General features: G+C 48.8%; 1 protein-coding gene across 1 annotated transcript in view; it reads left to right on the top strand.

The window, feature by feature from the left end:
- The window catches only part of Barhl2 (BarH like homeobox 2), a 7,088-nt gene extending 1,731 nt beyond the window's left edge, over window positions 1–5,357 (top strand). The window contains exons 4-6 of the mRNA XM_048814509.1: window positions 1–360; window positions 2,189–2,414; window positions 4,275–5,357. Of these exons, the coding sequence (XP_048670466.1) occupies window positions 1–360; window positions 2,189–2,414; window positions 4,275–4,587 (899 nt within the window). The 3' untranslated portion in view covers window positions 4,588–5,357. The remainder of the gene's footprint in view (window positions 361–2,188; window positions 2,415–4,274) is intronic.
- Window positions 5,358–9,960: the final 4,603 nt, after the last annotated feature.

Genomic DNA, 9,960 nt, shown 5'->3' on the forward strand with positions numbered 1-9,960 from the left:
TCCATCACAGCCAACAGCCGCCGCCGCCAGCCCCGGCCCCGACGCAAAGTTTGCAGCCTTCGCCCCAACAGCAACCGCCGCCGCCGCAGCAGCAACAACAGCCAGCAGCCCAGCAGCTGGGCTCGGCCGCCTCGGCCCCCAGGACTTCCACCTCTTCTTTTTTAATTAAGGACATCTTGGGCGACAGTAAACCTCTGGCGGCGTGTGCACCCTACAGCACTAGTGTCTCCTCACCCCACCACACCCCGAAGCAGGAGAGCAATGCAGCGCACGAGAGCTTTAGGCCAAAGCTCGAGCAGGAGGACAGCAAAACCAAACTCGACAAGCGAGAAGATTCCCAGAGCGACATCAAATGCCACGGTGAGTCGCGCCGCCCCAGCTGCCGTCTGCTTCTTCTCCTGGTTCCCTTCTTCCCTTCAGCTTCCAGCGAATCTCCAATGGGGAATTATTCCGGGAGATTGTTGGGCGATGGTGAAAGAATGCAAACTGGAGAGAGGCCTGGGCGAGCGATTAAGAGATGCTACCGAAGTTGTGTTTATTGTTACATTTTTACCTCTTAACCTTTACCGCCATCCAGTTTCTTTCTTCGTTTTACTTAATTTTAATGTATTGGGAGAGGGCCACGACGAGGAGGTCTGACGGGAAATACTTTTCCTTGACAAAAGGGACCATCTTGAGGTTTTTTTTTTTTTTTTTTTTTTTCTTTTTTGGTTGAGACCTTGGGAATGGGAGTGGGGAGTGAGATGGGAGACACAAACTATGGAGTCTAGGGGTGTGATCACAACCTGATGTTTATTCTTTAATGCAAATGATTTCCCCCCAACCCCCCGCATATTTTCTAAACACCATCACAGGAATTATCAGATTCGAGGAAGGAAAATTTTCCGTTTTGATTAACAGAACAATTTGGGATTAATACAAGGAAGCCAGTAAAAATTCATAATCATTTTTTATAAACACCCTTTTTGCCCAGTGGTCCCAACAAAATTCTGTATCCTCAGTAAAATTTTTGGCCCCTTACAAGTAATAGGGAGGTAGTATTTTTTTTAAAGAATTTATGGAATTGAATTTGTCCATTTTTGTAAAATCAGATGACAATGGAAATTGTCTTTCAACTCCCTTTCTCCATTTTCTCCTCCGACAATGTCATAAGAAGGTATTCTGGTCTTTACATGGTAAGAGTTTTAACATACCAGGGGAGTACTTTTTTACCACCTTTACTGATAAGTTATTTATTATTATTAATCTTTGGTTCTCTGGCAAAGATAAGTGCTGACTGGAAGATAGGATATTGGCTTCTCATTTTACTATTATAGTATTAGCATAATAGTGCCCTAAACAGATGTACAGTCTGGTCTGGCGATTTTTCGTGCACCAACCTCCCCAGTGGGTCAATTAGAGAGATTATTGTTCTTCCTGCAGGGAAGATCAAGGAGCGCTGCACAAACGGGTACAAACAGAGAGGGATTGACATATCGATTTCCCAGCATTTCAGTAAAAATCCAAAGTTGACAAATAGAATCCGGAAATCTCTGCACTGTCACCTGGATGGGCTCAATGATTTTGAGTTCAGCTCGGTGTCGGGGCAACAAATTTTTCCAAAGCTTTCAAAGACCCAGTACAGGCAGCTGCAGAAAGCTTGATTCCAACATTTCCCAGGTGCATCTGAAAAAGAGAAATATGTGCCTGTAACTCTCAGTAAACAGAAAAAAGTTAAACAAACAAAAAGTGTCCTCTTCTAAAAAAAATCCACATAAATGACTCTTTGGAAAGAACTAAATTAGAAAAGTGGTCCTGGTGAAAACAATTAAAAAAAATGGACAGGGTCCTCCCCTACCCCATCAAGGAAAACAGAAACAAAAAGTATTTTATTGAGAATTATTTTTTAAACTCTTAACTTCCAACCAGAAGATTTTTTTTTTTAGAAGAAGAAGGGTTCTTTTAGAAGAACCCCTTTAAAACTTTATGATATCTCTCCACAGGGCCCAAGAGTCCCCAGCCAGAAGAAAACAATCCTCTTCGGATACCCTGGCTCAGACCCAAGTATATGTGTGTGAGGGTAGTGGCAGAGTGTAGTCCCCTGAGACCAGTGGTTGTCTTGGGAATGTGAAAGTGTGTGCCAGGAGGATACTCCCCCCTTTCCTATTTCAAGCTAACTTACATGGCTGTGTCTGGGTTTCTATTGTAGGAACAAAGGAGGAAGGAGACCGAGAGATTACAAGTAGCCGTGAGAGTCCCCCTGTGAGAGCCAAGAAGCCTCGAAAAGCCAGGACAGCTTTCTCTGACCACCAGCTTAATCAATTGGAGCGTAGCTTTGAGCGGCAGAAGTACCTGAGTGTTCAGGACCGCATGGATCTGGCAGCTGCACTCAACCTTACTGACACCCAAGTCAAGACTTGGTATCAAAACCGAAGGTAAGGCAGGCTCTTTGAGGAGCAGAGATGTCTGCCCAGGTCATAAACATTGCACCAATCTTCTTCCTTCCTGGCCTCTGGAGACTAGGGACTGAGAGTCAGAGAGCCTACTGTGGGTGAGTAGGTGTTTTCAGACTAGGGGTAGGGATTAGCCAAATCTCCAAGGTGAGAGAGACCTTAAGGCAGCTGGAATTGGGCAATTGTGCACTTCTAAGTATCTTAACAGGTGCTACTTTCCCTTGGAAACCTGAGCTGCTGGAATTCCCCACACTTTATCACCAAATCAATCAAGCCACACCTTCTCAAATTGAGACATCTGTGCAGCTGACACTCAGGCCCAGAGAGCCTGTATGCATGGTGCACCCCTTGGGCCTGCCCCAGGCTGGTTCCAAATGTCTGTAGTCGGCAACATGGCCCAGCCATTGTGGTTCCCCACAGAGCTGTCCCACCAGTCTTGGCTTAAATGTGAGGTGGTTGGGAGAGCCAGGGTTACAGCCTTGGTCCTGCATCTCCTCAGAGATTAGGAGAGTCCAGCTGGGTTAGAATTGAGTTTGCAGCCCCAGGCTGGAGAATCAGGCAGTTGGCCAGGCGTATAGACTGGGTGTCTGTCCCCTATACTGGCTGCCTCCACTGTCTCAATAGGGAGAAAGGGTGCCACAGAGCCTGCCCAGCCCTGCTGCATTTTTAGAAAGGAAATTAAGAAAGCAGCTGGCTGTGTTTGCAAGGTCCTGAACTATAGGACTGAACCTGGGCAGTCTGAGACGAGGTTATTCTGTGTTTCCAAGCCTGGCGCTCATCTCCCTTGTCTCTCCCCCTCCTTTTCTCTCGTTTGTGTTTTAATCGTCCATAAGTGCGGTTGGAAATGCCCATCCAGTTGTCATCTTTACCATAATTTTCTGTCTCATTACATACAGATTCAGCCACCCTAATTCTGTCGGAAAACATTAGTGTCATTTGTAGCCAATTTAAAATGGGCGACATGTTTATTAATTTGGTTGGAGCTGCTGGGTATGGACGGCCCACCAGCCTTACGTTCCTTCATAAGGCATTTGAGCCAAGGGCCTGCTCCTGTCTTCTTCCTAAAGGGGGGTGTAGATGGGGGAGGGAGGAGACCAAGAAAAACTGATCACAGGTTTTAATTGTTACTTGCCCCAGAGGAGGAAGTGTCTTGAAATGCATCTCTCCACCCCAAAGGCCAGGAGGTACTGTCCTCCTGGGAGAGCCCTCTCTCAAACGAATTCCAGTTTGAAACCTTGTCTCCTTCCTTGCCCTAAATCCCCTACTCCCTGTAAGGATCTGTCAGGCTGATAAGAGAATTGTCTCCACAGCCCTGGGGAAAGAGAGGAGCAGGGGTCTGAGGCCCAGGAGAGACTCTGTCCCTTTGTTTACAGTTTTGGTTACTTCTTTCTCCGTGGGGAGGGGGAGAGGCTGAGAGCAGACACTTTGGAATTATTGGGGGAGCACTTTGAAAGAGAATTAAGGGAGGAGGGGGAAGAGTGTGGAAAGAGGTGGTCTCCTTTGATCTTCAGGAAAGTTTCAGGAAGTAGCCACAGTATGAGGGGGACAAGTAGAGCAAAGGGACAGGAAAAGGCAGCAGGAAGCTTATAGGATTTCATCTTCCAGTGTCTCAGACTTTGAGGGTGTAGTTTACAAAATTGGCTTTGGGTTTGAGTCCTCTTGTGAGCTAGGTGGGGGCAGGAAATGCACATTCCCAGTTCCCAGAGCTCTCTGAGTCTCCCTACTGGGTGAGGGAAAAGGAGAAGATGGGAGAGGACCAGGGAATGGGTCGGGCCTCTGTGCCTGGTGCCTGGACCATGTCCACAGCCGCCTCTGGGTGCATGTACGCCTGCTTTCTTTCAGGACCAAATGGAAGAGGCAGACTGCGGTGGGCCTGGAGCTGCTGGCAGAGGCAGGGAACTACTCAGCGCTGCAGAGGATGTTTCCTTCACCTTATTTCTATCACCCAAGTCTGCTGGGCAGCATGGACAGTACGACAGCTGCGGCAGCTGCAGCTGCCATGTACAGCAGCATGTACCGGACTCCTCCAGCACCCCATCCCCAGCTGCAGCGGCCCCTGGTACCCCGAGTGCTCATTCATGGCCTGGGACCCGGGGGACAACCAGCCCTCAATCCCTTGTCCAATCCCATCCCAGGCACCCCACATCCCCGGTGAAGAAGGAGGGAAGGCTCTGCAATCCCTCCCAATCCCCGACCTGACCTGGACAGCTGCCCCACCTCTTCCCGCACCAGACCTCCATTGCAGCGGACACTGGGAGGCAGAGGAGTAAGAGAGGAAGATACTCACCTATGGGCCAGGGTCCCCAAAGAGGAGCCAGCTTTCTGCTCTCCATCCCAACCCCCCAGAGGCAGGGCTGGAAAGCTCCCCCACAGCAGTGTGACTGGTGAAAACGCTGACCCCACACAAAGTGCAACCAGTAAGTGAAAACATCAACAAAAACAAAACCTCAAGTTCTTTTTTAAAAAAACGACTTTAGGGACAAGCAGGAGGGAGGGAGGGGGGAGGGCTAAAAAGGGAAGAAAGAAGGGCATGGAGAGGAACTGTAGGGGCAGAGAGAATTGTAGGTGGACAGATAGCCTCAAATATCCAGGCAGAGGGTGTTGCCATGGACATTCATCTGCCCCAGAGAAAAGAGGAGGGTGACTGAGAACTTTGCACTGATTTCTCATGACCTTTTTTCTTTTGGAAAAGTGGCATGCTCCATAATATGAAAAAAAAAATTGTACATTTGAAAGACTGAGTGATAAGTGATATATCATATTTATTATATGTTGTCCAAAAAAGAGTCACTTATATACGTTAGTAAAAACATGATTTTTTTTCTTTTCATGTCTTTTTGATTCAGTAAAATAAATGCTTAGACAAAAATATAGATTTTTTTGTGATTGAAAATTACAAAAATAAAGTTTATCTTTTTTTAACAAGTGATGAAATCCCAGGGAGCTGATTTTACTAAAGCAGAAAATTATGATGAAATGCGCGACTAGGAAAAAAACAAATTCCTTCCCGAATATTGGGAATTTTCAAAATCTGTAAAACCTTGGTGTGGCTTGTGTAAAACCAGTCCCATTTTTTTCACGCTGGTCTCTTCCGAGCCATTATTTGCTTTATGTGAGCGCCTTTCTTTTTAGGTGGATGGTTTCAGAGCGGCCGGTGAGGCCACGGGAGAAGTCTGTGCTCGCGGGCTGTTGGAGCTGGCTAAGTAGGCGTCCAGCTTCCCCTGCCGCCCCTGCTGCCTGGAGGCCTCTGGTTGACCGCGTGTTGGGACCCCTCTGTCTACCCCGCCCCCTTCTCCTAGGGGTCTTCCTAGGGCGGCGCGGGTCCCAGCGCTGGGCAGCGATGCCGGGAGGGCTGGGCAGCGGGCGGACGCTCCGCCGGCCTCGCAGCTGTTCTGCCGCCCGCGGCTGGGCGCCCGCGCGGCAGGACGCCTGTGAGCGGGAGGCTGCAGGGCAGCAATTAGGACACCCCAGGGGACGCGGGGAGGCCCAGCTAACAAACCCTCGTCACGGCTTTGATCCTTGCCTTCTCAGTCCCCGGTGGCGGGCGTCCAGCCCCCATCTCCGCGAGGATCCGCTGGTCCTAGCGAGTTCTCTGTGCTTCGATGCCTGGAGCGGGAGTGCAACGGGGAACTGTGGTTGAGACAGGCGTACTAAAACGTCTTATCCGCGCCCCTGAAACGGCCGAGACCCAAAAAGAGAAATCTTGCCCAGATTGTGGAGGAGACCCGCTGCCGGCTTGCGGTGTGTGTGTGTGTGTGTGTGTGTGTGTGTGTGTGTGTGTGTGTGTAAAATGTTCGTAGCACCCCGGCCAGGGCTTGACTTCCGACCCCAGTCTCCCTAAACCAGGCTGATTCCCCACCAAGCCCAGCTTTCAGAAACGGCGTGAAGGCAAACTGAAGCCTACAGCTATTGAGCGTCTCCCACTCCTCTCCAGCCCTGAGGTCACTTTCTGAGAAGCCGGAAAGTCGGATCCCCTTATCTGAGTATCCTCACATCTCTATCCTCGCTCCTGCCCTAGTGTAGTGACAAAGGGTAAGACAACTAAAACACATCTAGACCTGGCCTCCAACTTTCTCTGATGCTTGAATCTTCCTAGATTTTAAAACATTGTTTTTTTCTTTTAAACAAGGTGGAATGGTGTGGGAATGTAAATTGAGGAGTGCTGGGAAGGAAGAAGGAAAGAAAAAGGTGAAATCCGGGAGGAAATTGCCTCGGGCGCCTTGATTAAACCTTGGGTAATTAGGGAGTGGTTTGCAGATTTCTCTCCAGCTCATCAATTTGCTTTAAAAAACGGTCCTGGTCTTCTTTGATTCTAACAAAAGGGTTTGGCCTATCCCTTCTCATTTTTTTCCCTGCTGAGCTGGGACAAACTCAGACAGCTGGGCTTGGCTGGAAACTGGGCACCACTATGTCCAGTGGGGATGCCCAATGCCTGGGTACTCAGCAGACTCTCCTTGTTCCATTTTAGCTGTGCTTGGGTTGGATTTTTAAAATAGAGTTTCAACAGTTAGCAATGATTTGCCTAAGCCTGAAAGAGCACTTTCTGAGGCTTCTTGCTGCACTGGATGTGGGTCTGGTCAGCTCTGGATACAAGGAGAACCTGGGAGAGTACAACATTTACACCTGAGAATGACCTCAGGTCCAGGTGGGGGAAAACACAAAACAAACTTACAAATGAGGCAAGGCCATAACACCTATTTGCTGCCAGAAGCCCACCACTCACTCTGAAGCAGCCCACTGCTGCTTCACTTTCAACACTGAACTTGTACTCCCTAAGTGGTCAGTTCATGGGGAAGCATTGTGCCTCCAGAGAGCAAGGTTTTGCAATTGACTTCATATTCCACCACTGCTAGTAATTATTCTGCATATATTAGAGTCCCCCTCACCCAATTTACTTCTCCTCAAAGTCATGTTTTCTTACACCTCTTATGTAATGCAGCTGAAAGTGTCAATCCCCCTTTTCTGAATTTGTTTGGGTTACTTGCTGTTGCATGCAAATTGGAAAATTCAATGTGGGGAAGATTGTCCCAGGAAGAAAGATGAGTACTGGATCCCTTCTTTTCATCCATTTCTTAATTTTTTTTCTTTTCCTCTCCCACCCTCAGGCAGTGCTGCAAAGGGTGTCTTAGTAGGTGCCCAGCATTCAAAAGCCCCCAAATTACCGCTTAAAAGTAAAACAAACCTAGTCCATTCCCCCAAGAGACATCCTTCTGTACTTCTATGCTTGTCCAACAAAGTTGGGGGTTTGACTAGAAAGTAAGGAGAGCAGCCTCAGGTTTTCTGAGAAGTAGAGCAAGCTAGCATGCCCTTTCTCCTGAGAGATCTAGAGTTAGTTACAGAGGTTCCAGGATGGCTGTCGTTGGGAGCTGCACTTGTTTTCTCTACCTTCAGCTGGTGTCTGAAGGGCACTCCATGGCTGGACTTCTTTTGCATTCTCTTTTGATTAAATTGAAGTCTGGCAAAACAGACTTTCAGTGGCCCTTGTTTCCTATAGGAACACAGGAAAACAAACTTGTTACAGAGATGTTAAAAAAAACCCACAAAGAACTCTTAGATCTGCCTACCCCAATATTAGCTCAGGGACCCTAGCAAACCCAGCACAAATCTGTAGTTGAGTGTGAAGGAAGGAATTGCAGGCAGCTGTTCTAGCCCAACCCAGTGGCTTTCAATGAGTTCTGAAATAGCGATTGCTGCTTGGCTTCATGCCTCCAGCAAATATACCTACCACCCTGTATCAGTTTATTTTTGCTCCACCCCTTAAAATGAAAGCCCTCATGATGGCAAATTAGACAGGCGATTTCCTCTGTTGCAAATAAAACTGCTTACTTACCCTTAGACCAAGTCTTCCCTCCTCCTCCCTCTCTGTCATCTGACTCCTGTCTAGGCAGCCCTTCCCCAGGAGCCTTCTGAATCCCACCTCCCCTCTTTAAACAGGCGGCTTGTGAGTAGTTTGTTTTGCTATATTTTTAACTTTCTAAAAATATTTGGAAAAGCTCTCCCCAGGGCTAGGGAAACTTTAGTTCTTGTTAAGTCACGTGGTTACAAAAATATACTAGAAGAGCGCTGCTTATTTTCTTGAAAAAGCCAGGCAGGGCTTGAAGTCAACATGCTTGGAAAGAAACTGACTTTTCACCACTAGTGGGCATGGTCAGGGGCAGGGCCAAGCCTCCAAAGGAACTGATGATTCCTCTGTATCTCTGAATCCTTGGTGAAAGAAAGCTGGTTAGCCTGGTGTCCTGGCTGTTGCCTAGAGAGAGGTGTGGCAGATGGGTGGGGTGGGGGTTTCTCCAGGGTTTATTCCATGGACTTTAGAATAGTGTCCCCAGGCTTTCTCATTCAGTCTTTGTCCAGCCCCACTTCCTTGGCCAACTCTAACCTTCTATCTGCCACTTGCTTATTTTTCTGGAGTTGGGGCCTTTCAGTCAGTGCCCAGCAGATGGTCCTTCTTACCTCTAGCAGGTTGAATACCCTCAGACTGGGTAAGGGTAAGTGTGTAGGGAGGAGGGGATATGTTTCAAAGAAAGGAAGGTGTCACTGGCCTCTTGCATTAGAAAACCAGGTCAACTGTCTCTGGACGATGAGATGACCCAGAGTTTTCCCCTCCCCAGCTCCCCTGCTGAATTTTGAAGGTCTTTGTCAATCTGAATATTGGGTGGACCGTCTGCGTCAATGTCATATTTTCTATTTCTTTCCTCTCTACTTCTCCAGTCTTCTCGCCCTGCCTCTCCTATTTTCTCTCCTAGCACCACAGACAGCTCCCAGGTCTCTCAGTGGAGCCGGGTGCCGGGTCCAGGCGGGTTCCCTGCAAAGCCTGGGCGACCGCAGGGGGCGCCCGGGAAGGGTCGGCGGCACCCGCTGGGGAGGTCCTCGAGGTGATTACAAAGAGTCCTCCCCGGCAGCGTTTCCTGATTAGCTTAAGTCCAAACAGGGTCACATTCCAAAGAACAAAATCTTCAGATCAATAAAGTAATTCAAAAACCAAAAGATCTCGGGGTAAGTAGTACTCTGTGACAGATCAACTCTAAACCGCCTCTGTTTAATAAGTTCTTAGTGGAAGCCAACTAGGGAGGAACGGGGCTTCTGGTCTGCTGCTCCGAAGCCTTGCGCCGCGGCTGCAGCGAAGGCGCCAGAGGAACCTCTCTAAATGGAACGCATTTCCTCGGCTCGCACAGCACTGAGCGCGCTCGGCCAGCCGCAGCCTGGGTGGAGGCCCAGAAAAGGCGTTTCAGAGGCGGCCGCCTTGCGTGTCGGCTGACTTGAGGCCAGGATGCGCACCGCGGTTCTCTTCCCCCGGGTTTGCCTAGCAGCTCACGCCNGGGGGGGGGGGCGGTGGAAAGGACCATCGCCAGCGCTAAATCGAAGCTGATTTTTGATAAAAGCGTCTTGTCACTTTGTGGAGTTGATGGGTTCCCACCCCAACCATCCCCATCTCCGGCCTTCAGACTTTTGATTCTTTAGTGAATAGGTCCTCAACGTGGATGTCCTACGGCTCCTACTAATGATTTGCACACGGCATAGCTAAAGGTTT

Source organism: Marmota marmota, unplaced genomic scaffold (assembly GCF_001458135.2).
Source record: "Marmota marmota marmota unplaced genomic scaffold, marMar, whole genome shotgun sequence".
In the NCBI taxonomy this organism is placed as follows: domain Eukaryota; kingdom Metazoa; phylum Chordata; class Mammalia; order Rodentia; family Sciuridae; genus Marmota; species Marmota marmota.